This window comes from Rana temporaria, chromosome 5 (genome assembly GCF_905171775.1).
Source record: "Rana temporaria chromosome 5, aRanTem1.1, whole genome shotgun sequence".
Taxonomy (NCBI): Eukaryota; Metazoa; Chordata; class Amphibia; order Anura; family Ranidae; genus Rana; species Rana temporaria.
The window spans coordinates 261,835,763-261,862,100 of NC_053493.1; the positions used below are offsets into that span (position 1 = coordinate 261,835,763).

General features: G+C 40.2%; 1 protein-coding gene across 1 annotated transcript in view; it reads left to right on the top strand.

Annotated features, from left to right (window-relative positions):
* The window catches only part of CDKAL1 (CDK5 regulatory subunit associated protein 1 like 1), a 947,145-nt gene that overhangs the window by 739,216 nt on the left and 181,591 nt on the right, over positions 1 to 26,338 (top strand). Inside the window, exon 14 of the mRNA XM_040353785.1 lies at positions 3,548 to 3,553. Coding sequence (XP_040209719.1) covers positions 3,548 to 3,553 — 6 coding nt within the window. The remainder of the gene's footprint in view (positions 1 to 3,547; positions 3,554 to 26,338) is intronic.

The following is a 26,338-nucleotide window of genomic DNA, read 5'->3' on the forward strand; positions in this document are numbered from 1 at the left end:
GATGACAGGTCTGTCTCTGCACACTGTGCAGGGACCGACCTGTCAAAACGTGCCGCTCTCCTCTATGGGGGATCGGGTGAAGACTGACCGTAGAGTCAGTTTTTCATCCAATCCGCCAGACGTATGGAAAATCGGGTTTCCATCCATCACACTTTAGTGGGTTGGATGTCAGCGGGCATGTCACCACTGACATCTGTGGCTCCAGAGACCTGCACAGAGCGTACGTTCAGGTCCGCCTAAAAAGCTGACTGGCGGACCTGAACGGTCCACCCATGTGAAAGGGGCATTAGTCGTACACGCCACAAATACGGCCTTTATAGAAGAGTGACAAGAAGAAAGCCATTGTTGAAAGAAACCCATCAGAAGTCCTGTTTGCAGTTTGTGAGAAGCCATGCCAACTTTTTGGCCTAAAAGCAAAAGCTATGTTAGGTGGAAAACGAACACTGCACATCAACCTGCACACCATCCTCACCATGAAACATGGTGATAGCAGCATCATGTTGTAGGGATGGGAAACCAACTTTTCAGTGCAGACTAAAAACTTTAGTGCTGCTTGCCTGATGTGTCCAAAACTTCAGTTCTTCTGTTTCTCAGTGCCACTCCACATTTCATCTTGTGAAAACACATTCACCAGCATATGTGACCCTTTCAGTTAATAAGAAAATCTTAATGTACTTTTTTTTTTTTTTTTTTTATTCCAGCTGTAAAAGGTGTCCCCTCTTTTTCCTCTGGGTATACAGCTCATAGAAACCAGCCTCCAATATCCTCTATGACCTTTCCTGCTTTTTTACACCTTATCCTGTAATAAGGGACTCATATGTTACTGTAGTTTGTGGGTCTTCAAACTATGGCCCTCCAGTTGTTCAGGAACTACAATTCCCATAATGCCTAGTCATGTCTGTGAATGTCAGTGTGTTACAATGCCTTATAGGATGTGTAGTTCCGCAACAGTTGGAGGGCCGTAGTTTGAGGAACCATGCTGTAGTTCATTGTGTCATGGCTGATCGATTACACTATGTCCATGTATTTTTTCACCTAGTTTGTCCCTATTCACTAAAGGGACAAACAACTTCTTGTTCTGGGTCTTATGGAGTTCAGTGCATGCTTAGCCATTTGTGTTACATCAGAAATGTGGGAGTGCAAGTGATAAAAACATAATTTCTCTACCTGCTTGTGTCTGTGCCGTATCTAATTACTTGTTAGCTCTTGGCTGCAGAACACTAGACTGAGAGACCCAGTGCCTATGGGATATGTAGTTTCTTTACAAGAAACGTTAGTTCTCACAGGTCATGCATGAACCTGTGCAGAGTCAATGCTGCATGTCTCCTGTTTCTATACAAACCACAACAGCTGACAAAGAAATCTGAAAATGTACTCTACTATAGACTATGCGTACAAGGCAATGTATAAGACCATCAAACTACATGATCGTTGCACATCTTATGCAGGTGAAAAACAAATGGTGCAGGAAAGAAGGTTTATAATGTCCTTAAGATCATAGATCAGTGTTTTTTTTTGTTTTTTTTTCATGCCAGCAACTTAGAGTTGTTTCCATCCCACTCTGGCAAAGAAAAGATGTGAAGTAATCCTCAAAGAATGCTGAAAATAAAGCCTCTTAGTCTCCTGCTGGCTGGCATCCTGTAGGGGACCAACTAACATCTGCACTTTTGTGATTTATGACTTTCCTGCTTTTATTCAGCTGCTAGAATTTTCACCTGAGACCCATTTGTAATGCGTTTTCTCAGTTATAGTTAAAAAAAAAAATTCTTTTTATACGTTGATATGGGTGATTTCTATACATGTGGACCCCCTGTGTTTGCTAATCAAAATTATTATTCTTTAGATCACTGTAACATGATTTTGGCTGCTAGTCGTTAACTGTGTAGGTCTGACAAGTTTTTATTTTCATGTTTAACCCCACCAAGATAAAAGATGATAAAAAATTGTAAGTACCTAGGCATATGTCATCTAAACATGATGGGGTCTGCAAAGCGTTTCGACAGCGGCGCTACGCGGGCACTGGGGATTAGAATCACTCTGCTCTCGCCCGAATAGTGGTGCCAAACCGCTGCTATACCAATAGTAAAGACCTGCTAAAACTAGCGGCACTTAACCACTAATGCCCCCACTGCCCTCTGAAAGGGCTACAAGTGTTTTTACATTTTTTTACAAATTTTACCTAGTTTATAATTGTTTAGTCAATGAGATATAACACGTGAATTGCTTCAACAAGGCTTAAGAGAGGAAACTTTCCTTTAACTTGGAGTTGGTGTATCCTGCAGAGCATTGCTTAGCAAGAGGGTTTAATGATCTTAAGTGAGTCACTTAAACGCCACTTTATTTCCTCTTCAAGCGTTGACACATAAATTGTTACTAAGTTTTACACCCGCAGTGGCCATGCTCTTTATGGCATGTAAGTGCTTTGATCTCTCGTATATACTTCTCCTGCTGTAGAGACTGCCAATAAAGCAATAAAATCATGGCAATAATTTCACTTCACGTTTCCCATATTGATCCTAAATAGAGCAGACCATATCCGTAAGGAGCCTTACCAGGCTAATGTGCTGTTCCTGAAATGTCAAAGCAAGCTTTCAGGCTACTCCTGATTAGCTGTGTCACAATGCATACCTAGGATGTACTTGCCCACTGTTCTTAGGGTGCACCACATGATGTGTTACAGGCTAGAAGTGAAGGCAGGCAAGTGACACAGGACTATGTGGCAGGATGTATGCGTGTCACCCTACTATGCAATGTGGCAGGGGTAGCTGAACTTGGTGTAGAGTGAGCAAAGGGATGTGTGTTAATTCTCCTTTATTGCTAAATCAGCAAGCTGGGGGCTCTCCACCTATCTGTTTCTTCAAAAGAAACTTTGAGCATCCAGATTTGCAGTGTACCTGGTTCACAAAACTCTGTAGGTAATTGAATTTTTTTTTTGGCAGGTCGAAAAAAATAATTGTGTTTTTGCTGATTGGATTGAAATTACCGGTAATCTTTTATCACTGCGGGTCTCGTGCCTGTATTCTCTTTATAGACCACGGCAATATTTATTTTTCTGCCTGTTTATCCAGTAATTTTATCATTACTTATAATAGTAAACAAAATAAAAAATAATTGTGAAAAAATTGTAGAAATAAATTGAAATACTGTATACAGGGCTCAAAATTTCAAGTCCTGAGCTACTAGCCAGGCCTTAAAAGTTACTCGCCACCAGTTGCCCCAGCCAACCCTCTACCCTGCCCCACCCATAATTCCACCCCTAATTATGCCCTCATAAATGATCTCCTAAAATTACACTGTTAAATGTTTTATGCAGAAATAATTTACAAAAATAAACATTAACAAAGTGCAGCCTCATCAGTGCCGATCAATGCAGCCTATCAGTTCCCATTGGTGCTCAGTGTAGTTATCAGTGCAGCCTCACCAGTGCCCATCAGTGCGGCCCGATCAGTGCCCATCAGTGCAGCCCAATCAGTGCCCATCAATGCAGCCCAATCAGTGCCCATCAATGCAGCCCCAATGCAATGCAGTGAAATTGGAGGTATGATAGATTGGTGTGTGGTGGAATTGGAGGCATAAGTATGATTCAGACCTATGCCACCCAATCCAATCTCAATCCCCCCCTTCCTTTCCTCCCAGCACACATCTTGTTCAATCCCCCATTCACTGTCTCCAACCCCCTCAAGCGCATGTGCTGCTTCCAATCACAGCACACTGTCATAGTTACCATTCTCCTTTATCCTTTCTCCTGCAGCAGGGGGAGGGGGGGCAGGCATCGGTGCACACGGAGAACGAGCTTGAGGCATGCAGCATGAGGGAGGTGGAGAGGGGTGGTCCCAGGCGGCTGACTGTTTCCAGGGGGTGGGATGTGTGGCAGGGAGAGGGGCGGTCCCTACTGTATTCTAAATGTAATGCTCGTGATGCGAGTGCGGGGGGGTGGGATGTGCAACAAGGAGGTAGGAAGAGGGGCGGACCATAGGCGGCTTACTTTTCCTATTGTAATGCCCGCACTGCAAGTGCGGGGGGTAGGATGTTCAGCAAGGAGGGAGAGGGGCGGTCCATAGGCCGCTGACAGTTCCTATTGTAATGCCCGCAGTGCGGGGGGGGGGGGTTGAAATGTGTAGCAAGAAGGGAGGGAGAGAGGCGGTCCCCGGCGGCTGACTTCTGTATCCTTGTAATGTCCACGCTGCGAGGGGGCGGGGTGTGTGCACTGGCACGAAGGGAGGAAGAGGGGCGGCCCCTGGCGGCTGACTTCTGTATTCTTGTAATGTCCACGCTGCGAAGGGGGCGGGGTGTGTGCACTGGCACGGAGGGATAGAGAGGGGCGGTCCTCGGTGCTAACTATTCCTACAATTGTAATGCCCGCGCTGCGAGCCTGTGTGTGGCGGGGAATCGGCTTTACATTCCCGGGACAGCGCAGCCCTGGAACAGCGCAGCCCTGGAACATACTCGCACACCTCAAAATTTCACTCGCAAAATGCGAGCAGGCGAGTGGAATTTTTGAGGGCTGCTGTATATATGTACTATTGGATTGATATGGTATTGGTAGCAGTGACTAGAGCCAGCTGCTGTATTTACACAGAAGTCCCAGCTGTCATTTTTACAGGCAGAACTGCCGGTAAAAGCAACTGTACTGCATATATAGAAGAATATGAAGACTGTGATTGCAGAAATCTGAAGGATGACAGGCCCTAAAAACTTTCAAAGCTAATTAAAATTACTAAAACCTTGACATGCATTTTTTTTTTTAACATCCCCTTGGCCTCCTGGGCTTTAATTATCTCAACATCCCACATGTTCTGCACTTATTATTTGCTGCTGGTGTTATGTTCAAATTAGGAGCTTCTTTTCTTGATGCATTGCAGTGTGCAGGTTGGCTCAATTATGCATACGATAGGCGTGGCTCACCGTATGCAAATATGGTTGCCCCACCACGTATGAAACCATTTTAAAACATAATCCCATGACTATAATAATAAAATGATCACATTCACAGATCTATACATTTCATTCATGTAGATTACCTTTAAATATAAAATTGATCAAAAACTGCATTATTAAGTAGCTTCTGATATAATCAGTTTAAAACTTTGAAGTAATAAGGGACACATTTATTATCTTTTCTTAAGCTACCAAGGTGTTTCCAAAAGGAGCAAAATGTATTTTCAAAATGAAAACCAACATAAAAAAAGAGCAAATATATTTGAAAATGTCTTAATTTGTGACCTGTTAGGTCCGTAAGGATTGGCAGCAGGGCACTGAGTAGTGGTTGTGAAGCACTGCTTAATTTTTTATTTTTTTTAGTTTTGCCTATCTTTTCTTGGGTAATATTTCAAGTGATATTTGAATGTCTTCTGACATTACATTGCATTATTTTCGAAATAAGGGATTTACTGCCACTGAATTCTGAAATGTATTAAATAGATTTTGTTCACATTTCTTGTAACTTGGTAGTCCCTCCTGTAACTGGAATGGAAATATAACCAAGAAGAAGAAAATAAAACTTTTGAAGTCTAGGCTAAAAAATATATTAAAACACAACAAAAAAAGTCAGTAATTTGCTTTAGTGCACCTTGATTTTTTGGTGGACCGATAGACCTATCCAATCATTACAGTCTGCTGAATAGTAATAGGAAATAAAAAGCTCTTAGCAATGTGTGTAGCTCAGTATGGTTTATTTGAGGGAGTGTGAAAAGTCGTTAGATGCCAGTTTACAAAGGAAAGTGTCAGCTGCCTGGTTAATGAATGTGAATGCCCTTTATTACATCTAAAGGATGATAACTGCTTGACAGAGTCTGCCATTACTGCAAAAAAACAAGGAATTATTTTGTCAGTTGAAACTTTTGTGTGCGTTTGTGCTAATCCCAGCTAGATTTGGTAGCTTTCCTCAAATCAAAAGTCTGCAGTTTTTTGCTTAACAAAGCGGGGGCAGAGCATTGGGTGCAGGTCCTTTGGGATGCAGCAGCTATGTTTACTTGCCTGTGTCTCTGTATTATGGGCTAGGCTGTAGGAACCGAATTTCCATCTGTGAGCACATCATTATAGATAGCACTGAGTGGTCTTTTCATTTTGATTGATGCTGCTGGTTCTGCACCATCTGGCTCCTGATAGGCTGCATTAATCATATCTTGGACTAGGAAAGTCTAGGCATGACTGTTTAATATGTATTCTTATTTAGTGTCACAACAGAGCTTATTCATAAAGCCTTCCTAGATTGGGATTTGATGCTATTTCTGAAAATCAAATGGTTATTCCATATAACGGTGCTTTTTAAGAAATAAGAACACATATTTCCCTTGGTCTGGTAGGCACTCACATGCCTGTCTGCATTTAAAGAGAGGGAGAGAGAATTTCCAGGATGCACAAGATTGTGAAAATTATATTCAAATTAACAAAATTATTAACTTCACGTGGTAACTGCATTTATCAGTGTTAGGACATGGTATAAAGAAAACATGTGCACTCTGTGATCTAATTTTGGATCTACAATATTGCAATCAATATTAGATTTCAAGGTGTCCCAGTGTTGTCACCTTGATCTTTAAGGTCATGCCGTGTAGTGATGGCATACTCTGGGGACTGCTTTGCAGGTTTCAGCAATTGTGTGGTGTTAAAACTGGAATATTGGTGTTATCCAGCAATGAATGCATTATTTTAGAGTTTTTATGTCAAGCACAGGCAAAAATAAAATAAATTCTGTTTTTTAAATCGTTCTTTCCGTTTTTAGTCACACCACTTGCCTCTAAGTATGTCCCACGTTGTGCAGGCAGCTGGACCCTGAATAATCTTCACTGCAGGGGATGACTATCCTCTCCCTGTGTCCAAAATTCTAGTGCTACAGCTTCAGGTCTTCAAATAGAACAGCAATAGTGATGGTGCAATGTGAACATGACCCACACACACACACACACAACCCCCCCCCCCCCCATCCCTTTCCTTCAATATGAAAAGTTTGTTCATTGATTACACTGCCTTTAACACAATCTGTGAATGAAGGAGAGAATCCTGTGACTGGTCAGACTCTCCCCCTCTCATAGATTGTTTTACAGGCAGTGCAAAACACGAAAGAACTTTTCTCAGTGGAGGAGGAAGGAGGGAATATGTACTGCCGATCTGCCTGAAGATTCAGAGACAGGAAGAGGACAGGCATCCCTGCTGGGAAGATATGCCTAGGATCCAGCTGCCTGCACAATGTGGGATACACATCAGTACAGGTAAATGTGACTGAAGCTGTAGTTTTTATTTTATTTTTTTTTTGCTAAGATTTGGTTGTAAACATGCTTATAATACAAAAATACCCCCCCCCCCCCCCCCGAAAAAATAAATGTGCCATAAATGCAGTTTGCTACTTAGCAGTGTATGTTTGGCTCTGAAGTCCAAAGCACATGTGGTCAGCTCAGCCTACATCATTACTGATGGACTACAAAGAACACAGACCTCTGCTCATCTCCTTTCCCTCCTCATCTCTGTAACCCCTCCTCTTTGCAGTGCAGAGATAACAGGAAGTTGTCGGCTCACAAGATTTATAACAAAATTAACAGGTATTTATTGACCTTATTCAACAGATATTACGATTTTGTATAGTTAGACTAAAATAGGGTTTACATACACTTTTTAAGCTATTAATGATTTTTTATTTGTAATGGTGGCTGTTCTGTTTTATTTTGGAACAGCTGCAATTTCTGAGACTTAGACTACTTTCAAACTGGAGGCGTTTTTTTGGCGCTAAAGGGTTAAAAATAGCGCCTGAAAAATGCCTCCTTGGCCTCTCAGTGTGAAAGCTTGAGCGCTTTCACACTGGAGCGGTGCGCTTGTAGGATGAGAATTTTTTTTCCTGCAAGCAGCATCTTTGGGGCGTTAGATGAGCGGTGAATACAGCGCCACCACTGTCATGCTTTTGGCTGGTCCACCTCCTTCACACTGTTTGGCTACTTGGTTTACTGTCACAGTGGTCCGTGTCTCCTTACAGTGGATGTTTTCACCATTCTACCTTGAAGCGGCATCTTCCCAGCCTACGTGTAAGTGAGGATATTGTGTTTATAAGTAAATTGGGATATACTTTATTAATTCAGTGCCCTGGCTACTTTGTTTTCGTCGTCTGATTTTGACCCTAGATAGTTTGTATGTGTTTATAACCTGTATGTTGGAGGTGTGAAATCTCTGGTAAGAGGCCATGTTTAATGTTGGAACACAAGAGTGATCATGAATGAATGAATGAATTCTTGCTTCATAGTACTACATAGTGGCTGTGCAGAAACCTTTTCCAAATACAGTTCTATAAATCAGCCAGATCATAGGGAAAAAAAAATCTTTCTCTGTGTGGCTGATACTTAACCGCTTGCCGACTACCGCACGCCGATATACTACGGCAGAATGGCATGGGAAGGCAAATGGGCGTACTCGTACATCCCTTTAAAATTTGCCACCCAGCGGGCACGTGCCGCCGTGTGCCTTGTGAGTGTGTCCGCAAAACCCGGGAACTCAATGCCTTTGTAAACAAGGCTTTCCCCTGTTCTACCTCGTGACATGTCAGGGATCTACTGTTCCCTGTGACTGGGAACAGTGATCACTGTCATGTCACTGGTAGCTCCTCCCCCTAACAGTTAGAATCATGTGTGCAAACCAATCAATATTGATTTTTTTTTTAAACAAAATATGTAGAAGAATACATATCGGCCTAAACCGAGAAAAAAATTGGCTTTTTAAGAAAAAATGGGGATATTTATTATAGCAAAAAGTACAAAATAATATTTTATTTTCAAAATTGTCGCAAAATTATTGCAAAAAATAAAAACCGCAGAGGTGATCAAATACCACCAAAAGAAAGCTCTATTTGTGGGAAAAAAGGACATCAATTTTGTTTGGGAGCCATGTCGTAATTGTCAGTTTAAGCGAAGCAGTGCCGAATCGCAGAAAGTGGCCTGGTCATTTGGCAGCCAAATGGTCCGGGGCTTAAGTGGTTAAAGTGGATGTAAATCTGATTCATGAAATTTGAGTTGGACATGCATATCTGCAGTATTTTGTTATCTCTTTGATAAGCCAAGTCCCATAGCTCTCTACTGAACTATTCCTCTGTTATCAGCCTGAGAACTTCTGACAAATTCTCAGACTTTTTAGACAAAAGCAGCCTGAATCTTCTCGACCGGGGAGGTTGCTAAAAAAGAGTAGCAGAGAGCAGGTCCTATTACAAAACGCCTCTGAGAGTCTCTGCCTATGGTGAGAGGGGGTGTGTGCCTTTCCTTCAATCAGCAATTTTAGCTATCTTGGCTGTATGCCCAGACATCACACTTTGTGTTAAGCAGGAAGAGAAGATTTCCTATCACGATCTGAACTATCTAAACAGTATATAAATGTGAAGACAGCAGATATACATATAAAACCTATGTAGGGAGATTTGGTTCATCCCTGTGTATCATCTGAGGCTGTTAACTTCACTGGGTGTATGGAGGGTTTACATCCACTTTAAAGCATATTTCCACCCAAAAGTGGAACTTCCGCTTATATGATTCCTCTCCCCCTCCAGTGCCACATTTGGCACTTTTCGGGGACAGCAGGTTTTTGTTTTTGACAGGTACTCTGTCCCCTCTTCCGTGGACCTCACTGCGGTGAGGTACATCAGAAGTCTGGATTCTCCCTTCCCCTGCTGCCGGACCAGTAAGAATGCAGTGCGCTTTGCACCAGCAGCTACAGTATGTGTAGCTGCTGACTTTTATTTTTGATGGGGGGGGGGGGGGGACTGCTCTTTAACTACATTTGAAATAACTGTAATTATTTTATGCAAGTCAACAATTCTTAATCAGAGGTCTTCTGAGAGCTCTTTTGTGCGAGGCATCATTCACATCAGGCAATGCTTCTTGTGAAAAGCAAACCCAGAACTGGTGTGTGTTTTTTTATAGGGCAGGGCAGCTGTAACCAACACCTTAAATCTCATCTCATTGATTGGACTCCAGTTGGCTGACACCTCACTCCAATTAGCTATTGTCATTAGTCTAGGGGTTCACATACTTTTTCCACCTGCACTGTGAATGTTTACATGGTGTGTTCAATAAAAACATGGTAACATTTAATTATTTGTGTTATTAGTTTAAGCAGACTGCGATTGTCTATTGTTGTGACTTGGATGAAGATCAGATCATATTTTATGACCAATTTGTGCAGAAGTCCATATCATTCCAAAGGGGTTCACATACTTTTTGTGGCAACTGTATTTGGTGCCAATGTGAAACTATCCTGGTGGAAACAGTCTTGGTTTTGAACTTTGCACCTACTTATGGTTTTATTTCTATTCCATGTTTGTTGTATCACTGTGTGAGTAACATATGGTTCTGTTTTTATATTGTTGTAACTTAAATGGGATTCTTTAATGTCTAACATCATCATGAACTAAAAAGATCTTTGCTCATACCGTCAAAATCCAATGAATAATCAACTCGCCAAACAGTTATGAGAAGGTATGCTGAAGTAGACCATATTCATTAAAAGAAAATGCAAGGATGCTTTTCTTGCACAATTAATGCTGTTTAAACAGAAAACAAAAGTGTTGCAATGCAAAAAAAAAAAAAGCAAGAAAAAGAAACAAAAAAAAGTGTTTTCTAATCCTTGGGCAGAAGCAGCACCAGTGCAAAATCAAAAACGCATTCTATTAAAGCTGTCAGTAAAGCCATGAATTTGGTTCATTAAAGGTTGCTATTTTATAAAGTTCTAGACATATTCATCAAGCAGTTTGATACAAATAACAGTAATTTTTCCCCCCATGGTTTCATTCAGCTGTTGTCTAACCCTTTCTGGAGGTGCTTGTTTCGTGCTGCTTTTGCAGGTTGTCCTGCTGTATGGATCACTGCTTTGCTGACAATGACTATATACATTAGGTCAATGGCAGTTCATGCAGGCCTTATTTATTTATTATACTGTTCTTCACACACATCATCATATAATATGGTGCTAACGCGTTTCACCTATAGCTAGAAGGGTCTTATCAGGTACCTACTTCTTTCCATTTCCCTGTGTTGCATCATTGCATAAGAAACATAATGTTCTGTTTGTAATGGGTTGTAATGTAAATGCTGTTCTTGTTGAACGTCTAACATCCTATATGTTCAGTTATGCTTGATTTTTTTTAAGACAAATTTGCTTTCTTGTACATAGACTACTACCATCTTGTGCTCAACTTTATATATCCTAGAAAAAACAAAACGGTTTACTGTAGTACCTTTGTTTGAGAGTACCTTTGTTTGAGAGTACCTTTGTTTGAGAGTACCTTTGTTTGAGAGTACCTTTGTTTGAGAGTACCTTTGTTTGAGAGTACCTTTGTTTGAGAGTACCTTTGTTTGAGAGTACCTTTGTTTGAGAGTACCTTGCAAGACCAGCAAAATTGTTAAATACATTTTGACTTGATTTACAAGTGATGTCTTGATATACAAGTGTCTTATCACAACTGATTATAAAAGAGAAAAGAGAGGCGCCTCTAAGTGTAGCAATATGGTTACATTTAATTAAGGTACAACATTGTAGCTTACAAGAGTGGCACCCAGTGTGGTCTTCTGCTGCTGTAGCCCATCTGCTTCAAGTTTCTATGGGTTGTGCATTCAGAGATGTATTCTGCATACCTTGGTTGTAACAAGTGGTTATTTGAGTTATTGTTGTCTTTCTATCATTTTAAACCAGTCTGCCCATTCTCCTCTGACATCAACCAGGCATCCACACAACTGCCCCTCACTGGATATTTTCTCTTTTTGGGACCATTTTCTGTAAAACCTAGATTTTTGTGTGTGAAATACCCAATAGACCAGCCCATCTGACACAAACAACCATGCCACATTCAAAGTCATTTAAATCCCCTTTCGCCCCATTCTGGTGCTCGGTTTGAACTTCAGCAAGTCATCCTCACCACGTCTAGATGCATAAATGCTTTGAGTTGCTGCCGTGTGATTGGCTGATTAGAAATTTATGTTACAAAGCAATTAAAATGGTGTACCTATTAAAGTGGCCGGTGAGTGTATATCCTGCTTGTATCAGGTTCTCTTTAAATGCAACTTGTATAAAATACATTACCAAGGGTATATTTTAACTTTGACTGATGCCGCTATTGGGTCATTTAGGATTACTGACTGTGCAGCCTGGCTTTTAGGCAGGGAGGAAAAATGTAATATATACACACACACACACACATATATATATATATATATATATATATATATATATATATATATATATATATATATAATATATGTGTGTGTGTGTGTGTGTGTGTGTGTATGAAATACAGGAGGCTTTGTTAGAAATGCCAGGGGTGCCAGCAGCTTGAATATACTTTTTTTATGTTAAGTAATTAATAAGACAATTTTTTCTAGGTAGTTAATTTGAGAACTCACTTGTCTTTGACGATGAACTGTTACTGAAAGATAATAAATATCTATAAGATGTATGGCGCACTTTTCCTTTGAATACATTGGCTTGTAAAACTAAGCAGGGATACTGATGGGCAACATTTCAGACTGGTGAACCTTTTGGTTATACTCTACATGTTCCTTCCAGAACTGCACCCTAAACAGGTGCTTCTAGTTACACTGTACACGCTGGAAATCATCAAATGTCCAGATGTTTTATTTTATGTGTGAGTAACGTCTCCATATTATCTCACTTTTGCAACTGCTGCTGTGAAATTTGTTACCAGTGCCCTGGCAGAGAATAAAAAGCCATCTGCTCCAGCCACACCATTCTCCACCAAAGGGCACAATACACACGTGTGGCAGCAAGTTCTTCCACAGCCCAGGCTGCTGATCATATAACAAAAAGTCCAAACTCAGAAGAAAATATTCATACGTGGTGAGTTTCTGAACCACAATTCAGTGCCCCTTCACTGTTTTTTAAATATTTTTATGTTTTAAAGCCTGTTTCATGATGTACACCTCACAGGTTTGAAGCATAAGTCCCACAGATGAAAAAAATGGTGTAAAAATGTTACGGCTGTGAACATGTTGAAACAGTTTGACAGAATTGTGCTGATGTGTTTTCCTTTCTTGTACTACCATTTTAACTTCTGTCAGCTTAGGTATTTAAAACTATTTGAAACTAAGACAGAGCTTAGATGTTTTTTTTAAACCTTGCATCAGCCATCTTTAGTCTAGACCTAGACATGCCTTGATGATGAATTGGAAGGGAAAAATGTGGAGTCTGTTTTGTATACCTCATTTTTTAACAGAGTCTGACAAGCAGCTCATGATGGCATTTAGTGAGGATCAGCTGTGCTGATCTGTGTGAAATAGCAGAAACCACGTTTACCAATTCTTTAGTCTAACTCACCACTGTTTACATCAGAGTGCAGAGTTCCCAGCCTGTGAATCACTCTGGAGTACATTCTTTTCAAAGTCCAGCTTTTCCAGTCCCAGAGTATTGGTAATTTCTTACCAGACAGACTAAATGTTCACACTTCAGAATGGTTTTCCCAGGATATTTTAAAGTGAACTCCTGATAGAAATATAGCCTTAAGATGTCAACCTACAGTAATCTTGCTATGGTCTTGTTAAGGCCTACACAGTCTTGCTTTTCAGCTGTTAATGCAGGTTGTAATTTCAGATGTAAAGAGGGCTGTTGTGATTTTTGTATCCCTTTTTATTTGGCATAGATACCTTAAAATCAGCTTTACTGAGTACATTAAGTGCCGGTTCACACAACAGCTACTTGGGATCCTCCCAAGTCACGCAACATGAGAAGTGAATGGGAGCCGTCTTAATGTACACTACTGAAGTCACTCCGACTTCAGAAAAGGTTCCTGTACTACTTCAAGGAGACTTCAAGGTGACTTATAGGCAACTTGTACCCATTGATTTCAATGGAAGTTGTCTCCAAAGTCGGATCACATCTTAACTGAAGCAACTTTACAGGAAAATAAAATAGTTTACTCAGGCAAACCCCTCCATCCCACAGAGCTGATTATTCTGTGATTGGCCACAGCCAAAGTCGCCTGTCCATGTATTCCAATGGCTCTAGTTAGCTCTGGTTCACACCATGCAGTTAGTTTCCGGTCCAGAAACTGACCGGAAACTGACTGCATGGTGTGAACCAGAGCTAACTAGAGCCATTGGAATACATGGAAAGCACAGTGCATGCATTTTGTGCAGAAAAAAAGCACATGGAACTGAACTGTGTCTGGTGTGAACTGGCCCTTAATGCTATAAAACTGCATCTTAAAGATTTGTTTAAAGTGCTACAGTAAAAGTCAGTTGCAAAGCTTCAGTGGCAGACAGGGTTATTGTTGCCTCGCTGTAAGTCGCGTCAACTCAAATGTATGCATGTGTACAGCTCGATTAATTTCCCATTTAGAATCAAAGTAGAGTGTTGCTGGGTAATTGAGAGTGCAAAACATGGCCAATCCGTTTTTTCCTGCCTGTGTTAACCACTTGGCAACCGGCTAACACCAATATACGTCAGCAGAATGGCACGGCTGCGCAAAGCAATGTACAGGTACGTTGCTTTGAATTTTTCCGCTGCGCGTCCGGCGCCACGTGCGACCCACGGACTCTATGTCCATCTGTGTCACAGAGCTGTCATTGGGAGCAGTGATCACTGTCATGTTACTCGTAGCCCAGCCCCTCCCACAGTTAGGATCACTCCCTAGGACAGACTTAACCCCTTCCTCACCCCCTAGTGGTTAGTAAATTTGTAATGAAAATGCCATAAAACTATCCCATCTTGTGTACACACTATAACTTTTGTGCAAACCAATCAATATACGCTTATTGCAATTTTTTTTTTTTTTACCAATAATATGTAGAATACATGTCGGCCTATACTGAGGAAAAAATTTGTTTTTTTTATATATATATTTTTTCAAAATTGTCACTCTTATTTTGTTTATAGCACAAAACATGAGGTGATCAAATACCAAAAAAAGAAAGCTCTATTTGAGGGGGAAAAAAGAGGACGTAAATTTTGTTTGGGTGCAACGCTGCACGACCGCACAATTGTCAGTTAACGCAGTATCCTCCGGGGCTGACGTGGTTAATGATGCCTAATGCCTGGTACACAGTATAAACTGAGGAGCCCACAAGGAGGTCTTTGTACTAACTGTGCTATGTTAGTACATCAATATCCCTGCTCAGTTATTATATTCCGACACCCCCTCACAGGACACTCTGGTCAGCACTCACCGTTATTGGCTGTGAGTATTGATCAGACAGTGATTGGCATATGTTTTTCTGACATGCCCCTTCTTCTCTGTCGGACATGCTGGCATACAAACGGGCTGAATTTTGTCAGGTTTCTGTTGAACTGGTTGATATTTAACCCGCGTATGCCAGGCTTAAGTCTCTATTTCATGCTACCGTATCTGCCATAGGCACACAAGTGCACATGCTGTAGGACTTCTTTTAACCCTTTTGCTGCTACGGATATGTTTTGGTAGCAGCGGGAATTTTACATGTTGCCAGTTGCTGGGTGTAAATCATACAAGCTTAATGTAAGCTTTCACAGACCCCCAGGTGAGATGTGCCACACCCTGCCAAGTTTCCAGGGCTCTGCTATCCCAGCTGTGAGCCCAGGACCCGCATGCAGGTATCCCTGGGTAGAGAGGAGAGAGACCAGTGAACTTAAAAAAGTTGTTAGGTCAGAATGTTTTTCATCTTAATGCATTATAATAAATAGGCAGGAGAGTCTGACTGTAGGCTGGAGTGACGAGCAGGAAATGATCACCAGGTGAGCCACTGATGAACGATGAGTGCTGACTAAGGATGAGCTCTGGCGTGTTCGCATGCTACATGTGCAGAGCCCGCCAGGAAGTGTGCACGGCGCTGCGCTAATCATAGCCAGGGAGACATTGTCCCGATGCTCCGCTGCACAGATCGGGACAATGTCTCCCTGGCTGTGATTAGCGCAGCGCCGTGTACACTTCCTGGCGGGCTCTGCACGTGTAGCATGCGAACACGCCAGAGCTCATCCTTAGTGCTGACAATTATCCGACAGCTGAGCACTGAGAAGAGAGCTGCTGAGAGCCCAGACCGGAGAGATAAACATGCAGGTTCTGAATAGACTCAATAGTGAAGCCTGTATAAAATTAACAGCCCTAGAAACAACTTTTTTTGTGAAGCAAGAGAGCAGTGCCCATGTCTGCAGTGTCACTTTTTTTTTTTTCTTAAAGCCCAACTTTGAAGACGGTAAAATGTCTGTTATGTGATTTCTGGGGATCCTCTTCCGATAGTGGCGATTGGTGATCTGAAGCAGCTATCTGCTCTTTTCACAGTTTTTTTTCTGGGTGGTTTTGTGTCTGCTCCTCTTGTGATGTCTCCCTTAAGTGCTGCAGGACCCTGTGATGGACAGTTGCAACAGTGCTCACTTCACAGGGAAGATCATGTACACTTCTCACCAGACCCTCCTACATTGTTAAGCAGAAGAAAGAAGATCTGGAATCGTACATGTTATGTCACTGTGAATACAGTTGGGCCTCATTCACACGAGGTTGATCCGTTGTCACGGAGTCCACCTGCTCAGCAGGAGATCTCTCGGTTGAGCCGGCGGATGACAGGTCCCTCTCTCCTCACTGAGCAGGGAGGGGCTTGTCTAGCGCTGCTGCATGCTATGCAGAGATTGGATGAAAACGGACAGCATGCCCATTTTCGTCAGATCCCACCCAATGCAATCCGCCATGACGGATGGCGAACGTATTGCCATACGTCTGATTTTAGCGAATCGGACCAAATCGGATGTCAGCGGACATGGTCACCGCTGATATCTGTCGCTCAATAGAATTGCATGGAGCGCCCATTCAGGTCCACCGAAAAAAATGACAGGCGGCCCTGACAGGACCGCCTGTGTGAAAGGGGCCTTGGAGAAATTTACTTTTTGTTAAAAAAAAAAAAAAAATATGTTAGTTAAATGTCGGATAATATTTTTTTTTCCTCCCTGGAGATCAGCTTTAAGCATGACATTACTAAATGAAGAGCTTGCAATGAACTGTAGTTGGCCCAGCTAAAATATATATTTTTTTGACATGACTCATTTGCCATCCTTGCATTAAAGTTTACTGTTTAGAGCTCATGTGTTCTAAAAGTAGTGTTGTCTCTGTCGTTAATATTATGCTCCATGTATGAAAAATCTATAAAAATTGTTGTAAACCAATTGAAAGTTCATATTTTTATTAATGTTATATTACCTATTTGCACTTGCATACAGATATAGAATGAGTATAGTGATTAAAGAGGATTTTGTGATGGGTTTCATCATCCCTAATATGCACACCGTTGCATGTTTAATGTTCCATCATTCCATCATCTGTGTGTCCCTATGTAATCTGTATGCATTATTACCACTGATAAATGGAGACTGGTGAAATGCGGAAAGGATAATGGAGGTTTATAGATTATACATAACTTATCATAACTTGTCATCAATGTCCTCCTCTCAGTTCCATTGGTGACAGGAGTAACAACCCATAAAGACTCTTAATGATACTTTAGTTTCAAAAGGCATTCTTAAGGAAATATGTTTTTTTTTTATATATTTCTTGATCTGGATTTTAATGTGTTTTGCCCTGTTCTAATCTGTGAATTAACTTTATTTTCTTTCTTATACCTCGATAAAATGGAGGGGTGTGCAAACACATGACAAATGATGTTCAGATTAGGCAAGTGTAAAGTTAATGCACTTGGAGGCGAGAGATATGTGTTACACACTAGGGGGTCAACCTCTGGTGGAATGGAGGGTGGAGAAAGATCGTGGGGGGGGGATCACACGCTCAGCGATAGCATGCAATGTCAAGCTGCTGCAAGTAAGGCCAGTAGAATATTAGAATGTGTTGAAAACTGTATTTACTCAAGGGCCACACCTTAAGTATGCCATTTTTAGTTCTGTTCTCCAGTCCTTGGAAAGCATGTGTTAAAACTGAAGAGAGTCCAGAGAAGAGCAACAAAACTAATAATGTATTCTCCCTGGAGAAGAGACGCTTAAGAGGAGATATAATAGCAATATACAAATATCTAAATGGTTACTCCAGCATTGGAAACTATTCAGTTTTGGGTACTCAAGATATGTGGCCACTCAATGAACCTGGACGAGAAGCAGTTCAACCTTTGTATTACTACATTACTAAAGTTTCATAACCCTGCCAAATGGCCTGTCTTTGGCTCCTCATGAGTTCACCAAGGTTCTACCCCAATACTTGCCCTTAATGTTTTCTGGGGCACTTAAATTGTGGGATATATGGACAACCTCCTGTTTAGGGAACAGTTGGCACATGTCCTGACTGACAGTGTGGCGTGAACAGTTTAGATCTTGAACAGGCTCAGCTGCATCCTGAAACTTCAGAGGTCTTTAATGGAACGGACTCATGGCTTGCAGTATTTGATCCCAGACATAGATTAAGCAGGAGTTTTCCTTCCACAAGAAAAACTTCCACCTCGCTTATCCCAGACTTGGGACACTGCAGTCCAGGAGTCAGATTGACAACTTTCTTTATGCATGCAAATCCTGGAGCTGATCGTTTCCTTCTAGGCAGTCTCATTTTCTAAATTTCACTCCAGACCCCTGCAGCTCAATATCCCATCAATGTGGGGCAAATTGCTCAGCCTCTGCACAAACCAATTTACAAATCTCCAAGAACCAGATTGTCTTTGGCTTGGTGGCTCAGGAATCTTGCTCTGAAATTACCAAAACCATTCCTTCTAATATTTTGGCGGATCCTCAATACCGATGCCAACCTGACAGGCTTGAGGACGTCTTAGACACCTTATCAGTGCAAGGGACTTTAACATCGGAGGAATCCCCTTTCCTGATCATCATATTGGCACTTCAGGCAATTTGGTTGACCCTACAATGCTGAACATCTCAACTGGAGGGTCATTCGATTAAGGCAATGACATGGCAGTGTCTTATAACAGCCATCAGGGAGGAAAAATAAGTCTTGCTATGGCAAAAGAGATAGAAGAGATTTCATCCTGTGCAGAACTTAATGTTTCCTGCTTGTCAGCCATTTGCATCCCAGACATGAAAAATTTACATGCAAACTGCCACAGCCAGCAGCGCTTAAACCTAAGGGAATGATCTTTACACCCAGAACTGTTCCAGTACCTGTGTCGCAGGTGGGGACGTCAGATGAGGACTTCCAGACCCTAGCCTCCTATTCTATTCTTTGATTAGTTATGATTACACACATATATATATATATATATATATATATATATATATATATATATATATATATATATATATATATATATATATATACTGTATATATGCATTTTAAATGGGAGTTGAACATGAAGCTATATGAAGGGTGATATAAATCTTTAATAATAAAGTAGTACTAAAAGCCGAGACTCTTTTTCCTGGATATAATCATTTGAAATATAATGCACAGTACTGGTGAAAGTTTACTTTAGATGTAATTGTGATGCCTTATATTACCTCCAGTCTATCAGCCTCCACCTTCGCTGGGTTCGGATGCTGATCTTCCCTGCACACAGTCTTTAAAGTGATCTTTTTTTTTTTTTTTTTTTTTTAACAAATAACATGTTATATGAACCTGCTCTGTGTAATGGTTTTTCACATAGCAGCCCTGATTCTCCTCTTACGGGGTTCCCCAACAATGCTTCTGGCTCCTCCTGCTTTCAGAGTGCCCATATAGCAAGCTGCAAAGTGTAATATAGAGTGCTCCTGAAGAAAGGTAAAAAAAACTTATGATTTTAAAACCACTTGCTTCCTTCCCAGGACTACATGTCCCATAAGGCCTTGCTCCTCACACAGTTAAATTTTTTCAGGCACTTATTGATATGTATGGACAGTGTACTGAGCTGTATGTGTGCTGCACTGTGTCTTCTGATATGTAAATAAATAATGCATTCTGTATGCACACCAAATAATCGTCTGGCTGATTAATCGATTATAAGTTTATGCACAAGACCTTTGTACAGCATGATTTTCACTGTCACTATGTAGGTTTCGATTTTGGTTCTCTCGGTATTTCCAAAACCACCTTTTGAACCTACCTGAGATATTCCCCTTTAATTACTCACAAGGTTGTGCTCATTATCACCATCACCTCTGCCAGGTGTGTGTCTCAACTGAAGGCTTTGTCCTGTAAAGCAGTGGTCATCAACCCTGTCCTCAGGGCCCACTAACAGGCCAGGTTTGCAAGATAACTGAAATACATCTCAGGTGATATCATTTGCTGCTCAGTGATTGCAGTATTCTAGTCTGCATCTCCTCAAGGTAATACATAAAACCTGGCCTGTTAGTGGGCCCTGAGGACAGGGTTGAAAAAGGGAGGTTGTCACCATGTCAGAAATTACAATGTAGTGGCCACATCCCTGGAATTTATAGAACAAAGAACTGTTCCCCCTTGGGTGGGACTTTAAAGGCCACAAACGCTGATTTACATTTATAAAAAATATAATTTATTGTTGCATAAAATAGATTAAAAACATGAACCATAAGACATGGTATACATGTGACAAACAAGGAACACAGAAAAATGCAACAATACATATACAGCTACAATGACACTGATACTCTCCAGTGAGTGGTAGTCCCTGGTACCCGACGCGTTTCCAGTTTAGCACCTTCGTCAGGGGTAAGAAGCTGGGAGTGAGTATGGTCATAGTTTGTTTAACTTAGAGTGATTCCATGTGGAAAACAGACGAGGCAATTGTCAAAATGGGGATACATAGGAACACCAACCCAGGATCAATGTGGACGTGGGATCATAAGTTCACAGACCTGTTTGTGACAAGTGGGCAGTGACAGCCAAGTTCCAAAAGCCCACTGTGGACAATGTGTGCTCAGCAGACAGTGAAGGGTAGTAGCTAGCCAGAGCCTTCAATGAGACTCCAAATTCAATGAGTAGCTTCGGGCAGCCACCCTATGTCCAAATGTATATGTATTCAAGTGTGTCTGTGTGAGTGGCGTCTTCCCTCTGCAATGCCTGAGGACAGGGTTGATGACCACTGCTGTAAAGAACCCTTTTTCATTTTATAAGGACAAGGTGCTTGCTCCTGTGATGGTGTGGGCCAGCTGTAATGTCTGGGGGCATCTTGGCAATGTTCTAACAATAATTCAGGATGAGGAAACTCTCTATAAGACACAACTATGACAAGTGCATCATTGCAAAATAGTCAAAGCTGTATGGTTTGTTTTTATCTACTGAATAGGCAGCTTTCTTAAGATAAACTAACCTTTTAAACAAAATGACATGTTCCCTGATATTTGCTCCTATATAAAATGGTACCTACCTTAAAGAAACGTGCTTTGTGTACACAACCGAAAAATTGTTTTAGTTGGGGAAAAAAAGGGAACATTATTATTTGTAAATAACCATCCTTGTCTTACAGGATCCTTCAATGGCCGTGTAATTGACAGAGCAATTAGCTGCACACTTACTTCATTGTCTCTCAGATAGAACCTTTCCGCGCACAAGAAAAATACTCGCTCCTCATATCACAATAAAAGCTACATATAAAAAAAAGGCATATTGCCTTCAGTGTCTGGCAGATCCTCTCAGCAGCATTCTGTGCGGGTACTGATATAAGCAAATGCATGAAAATACCTAATGGGACCAAAACTTCATTACTGGATGTTTATAATTATTCCTCACTTCATAGTTTGAGCAATGTAATTATTCAATTTTGAAAACAGGATATTGTTGTTGCTGAGAGAGCCATTTGTCTTTAATAGCAGTTGAGACACTAGTGTATTACAGCGCTCATGAGTTATTTCTGTGGAGAGCAGTCTGCTCCATTGACTTGATGCCTCAGGCAGAATTATCTGTAGAAAGGGTCTGCAACAAATCCAGCTCCTAATTTGTTTTTCTTTTCCTATAATCATCTCTGCAAAGGTAGTTTTGCCTCTAAAGGGAAAAACATTAAAAACAAAACTCTGACCAATTTTTTTAAAGAAGGAATGTTTTGCACAAAACTAAAATCTTATTTTGGCATATGGTTTGGAAGTACCACTCCTGCCACATGATATGTTTATTAGTAATTAGGATTCTAACTTTTTGTTTAAAAATTATTCATTTTATTTTTATTTATTTTTTATAAAGGAAACTAAACTAAATGTTGCTTTATGAAAAACCGATATAAATAACTTTTACATATATGTAACTATTCCTTTATCTGTATACAGACTGTGATTGAGAACTTGGGAGCTGTGAATCTGTTCTTTATATTTGACCTGAAGTAGGAGCATTTGTTGGAAAAAGAGACAGGTTTTAAGTCCAGAAAAGACAGTTGGGACAAAACAACTTTACATTTAATAAATATTATTTTGAAGTATGCTGTGCTTAATCTGTTAAGTAGCCCACACACACAGCAAATGTATTTCCTGCAATAATAGGCTGTTGCAAAGAAGTTCACTTTATTGCCCCATCAACACACAGTGTTGACAGGGTAACACCTCTCGCCAAGCCATTGTATAGCCACTAGCGATAATCGCATGCAAAATCCATCAGGCAGGTTGTACCCAAGTTGATTGATCAACTTGGTACATTCAGCCTGCCCATACATAGTTTTAATCTTGGCCAGTCCCTGCTAAAGCGGCCGAGATTCGAGCCGTTAATGGCCCACCTTAGTGTACAGCACAAAACTCCTACTTTTTGTTCAAGCCTTAGAAATGACCTGAACCTTTTTACTGCCTAGCCTGTTGTAAAATGACTGGATGGGAGCACTGTTGTCCTGTGGCACAATCTCTCACCCACCATGTCTTCTGAACACGCAAAATGACCGATCACTGTACTGGCCTGCTGCCGGTACCATGTGATCGCTGTGGCCTACCACAGCAGATCACATATGTTGTACACAATGAAAGGCTTTGTTACATGCCTTTCATGGTGCACTATTTTGATGAGCTCTGTGATTGGTCACAGTTGTCATATGATACAAACAAAATCAATCACAGCCCATCTGTACCATGTGATTAGCTGTGGCCAATCACAGTTCTTCACAATGGTAAACTGAATAGTTTTTAGTCAGAAAAAAATGGTTGCTTATAAGCTGTAAAATGCACAGTTATAAGCAATCATAGTGTGTGAGGATAAAAAAAAAACCTGAACACCTCACCAGAGCAGTACATTGTACTATTGTAACACTTTATGTAAAAAGGAAAACAAAAAACATTTGTTTTTTCTTATACTGTCACCAGTCTGTGTCCCTGATCACAGCCACACAAATTGTATGATGATGCTGTACTACACTAGTGACAGTGTGTGAATAATTGAGAGGAAAAAAAATGTAAAATTTAAATTGTAACAAGAAAGTTACAACCTCAAAAAATTCACTATGCCTCTTACTAAAAATGTAGGACTGTCTACTTTCCACAAAGCAGGCATTTGTACTGTTTTGGCATTTTTTTTAAGGCCTCAATAAATATATATATATATATATATATATATATATATATATATATATATATATATATATATATATATATATATATATATATATATGTAGATATGTGTTTTTTTATTTTTTTACGGTTATTTATAAATAAAATACTAGAGGGTTAAGAGGGCCTTACTCGTAAGACCTTCTAGGGTAGGGTGGCGAAAGTGGTACAAAAGTTAATAACTGTGGGGGATGAGCTGAGGGGAGAGTTAACATTTCAGTTGTTGGCTGGAGGTCAGATAGGCTTGCTTGAAGATGAGTTTTCTGGGATTGCCTAAAGGTGACCAAAGTAGGGGAGATAACCAGACAGTTTGAAATGGTTTAAGAATTTGGGTGATATTTGGAGCCAATTTGGTGCTGTAGTTTAGGGCAGAGTTCTAAATGGCTTTGCATGTCGTTAGTATTTTGAAATTAAATTTTCTATGCATTTGGAAGCCAGTGGAGCGATTGGCAGAGGGGGGTAAAATAGAGGAGTCTGACAGCAGCAGAAATTATGACTGAAGAGGCAATAGCCTATGTTGAGGTAGGCCAATGAGAAGGGAGTTGCAATAGTCAAAACAAGAGAGCAAATTAGTAGATTGGTGGATCCATTAGCTAAAAAGGGGGATTTTAGTGATGTTACAGAGGTAAAGTCTACAAACATTTATCTAGTAAAGTCAGCCCACAGACTTCCTGAAAGCTAGAGGACTCATGGTAGTTGTATTCGTGTTGGCTGTGCCTGTAATTGCTGGAAGACAAGTTAGGTGCCCATGCAGGGCCACTATTGCTAGCTCATATGGCATCACTTTGTTCAACAATGTGAATAAACCCACTGGAAAAAACAATGTTTTCCTTTTGATATTTTATTTTACCTGGAGATCAGCTTTAGAGCTCATTCGTATACCTCTGATTTATACAGGCTTTGATACGAGGAATAAAAACAATTCTGAAATATGTCACACGAAAACGTGATGTTTTGGTTCATTAGCAAGGAAGCAAACATGGAATGTTTTTTTTTTTTTGTTTTTTTTCATGAGAAGGGTCAATATTTGAATTCTATCAATAACCTTTTATTATATACTGTATTACCTGGATAGTGGAAAACTATAAAACTATTTACTTTTTGTAATTGTGATTATTTTGCCAAGTCTCAATGAAAAGTAAAATGCATATTCTGTGTGCAGTGTTGATTATTTCTTAAATAATTGTTTGCCAGTCTCAATAACCAAGAGTATTTAATCATGCATGTATGTGCGTGGTCTGCAATAGTTACATGCACTGAGCAATACAACTGGTACATGATAAATACGTTTGTCAAATCTAATCATTCCTAAAGGCCTATTATAAAAATTCATATATGTCATTCCTGCATAATGCAGATATTAAAATAAAATGCATGTTTCTCATATACAGTATGTCTAGATAGATATGGTTTGTGAGGCCAACTTTTAAGATTGTGTCTGCAAAGCATAAATATAACCTAATAGTGGGGATGTTATGCATTTTTAATTGGCATTAAAACAAAATTACTTTTTTTTTTTATCTTGTAAAAAAGGTAATTTTAAAAAAGTTTTATTGAAGTATAACAGGTAACAAGTAACATAACAGTACTGGAGCAAAATGACAACATAAATCAAATGTTCTATAACTTGGCCCTCAAACTTGTGAATTCTATATTTAACTGGATGTACTCCTGTTAAGAATCTTGGTTGTGCATGCTGGCAGTTTCCCAGCATGCACCACTTACTAGTGTTTTTTTTATTTATTTTTTAGCATAACAACACTTACTTTGGAATGTCAAACCTGGTAAATAGGTGTATAACTTTATAGTCCTTTGTTCTGAAATGTAGTAAGTTGTGTACATGGCTAGCATTTGAGATGCCTTTCAATTTGCTTTTGCACTCACATTAGCTTGTATGGGGGGGGGAATCAAACAAGTGCCAACATTTTAAGACACTTGCTGACTTTGATTGTGTATAGAGAGCTTATAGTATAACTAATGGCAAAAGTTTTTTTTTGTTTTTTTTTTGATAGAGAGGAATACAAACATCTGTCAGTTTGTATTGCTTTTAGTGTCCCATTAAGGAGATTCACCCTCTTTATTTGTCCTGTTGACCATTATTATTGAAAGTAAAAGAAAATCTCACATTTTGGGTTGTCCAGAGAAAAGTAATAGAGGGGTAGTAATCTTCCAATTGGACACTGGTCCTGGTGACCTGGAGGTCCCCAAGGAATTCCCTTAATTTGCGGGAATTTCCTCTCACTTCCTGTTTGGTTATGGGACAGGAAGTGAATTGAAATCTCTGCAATGGAACACAGATGGCGAAAAAAAAAAGACAGATGTTATAATAACCCTCCCTTGCTCTATCCAAAATAAAGTTTTGCCTATAGTTCTACTGTAATGTACATTTGTTTGCCCTCTACACAGCAATTTTATAACAGTTTGAAGGATCATAAAAAGCATTCACGTGGATTAAAGCAACCTTTCCAAAATGAAATAATCAATGCAATTTAATTTACCAACAGAAATGCATATGGCAGGCTTTTTTTTTTTTTTGTAGTTTACCCTAATCCATCTGCCTATTTTTGGAGTTGAAAGTAAATTTAAAGTGGCTGACATTACTAGAAAATAATATACATGTCTAGAGTTACTCTGTCTGAAGGGTTTCATACTGTATTGTTATCTTTTTAAGGTAAGTGTGGAAAACAATTTTAGAGGTCGGCGGTTTCCCAGTTTTATTAGGATTGTTAGATTTGTTAATAACTGAATATGTAATTCTCAAAGTGGGCCCTTCTGTAAAGTTGACTGTATCCTGAGCAACTTTTATCCAGTGGTCCTGATGTGGTGAAGGAGCTGGGAGGAAATTTGTCGGCTGAACAGTACCTGCATTCACTCAGATGCAGGTGCATTTTGGACATTCTGATCGTTGGCAGCACCAGCTGTCAGAATACAGTAGCCACGGTGGCATCCTTTAGATTTTTGTGTTAAGCCCCCC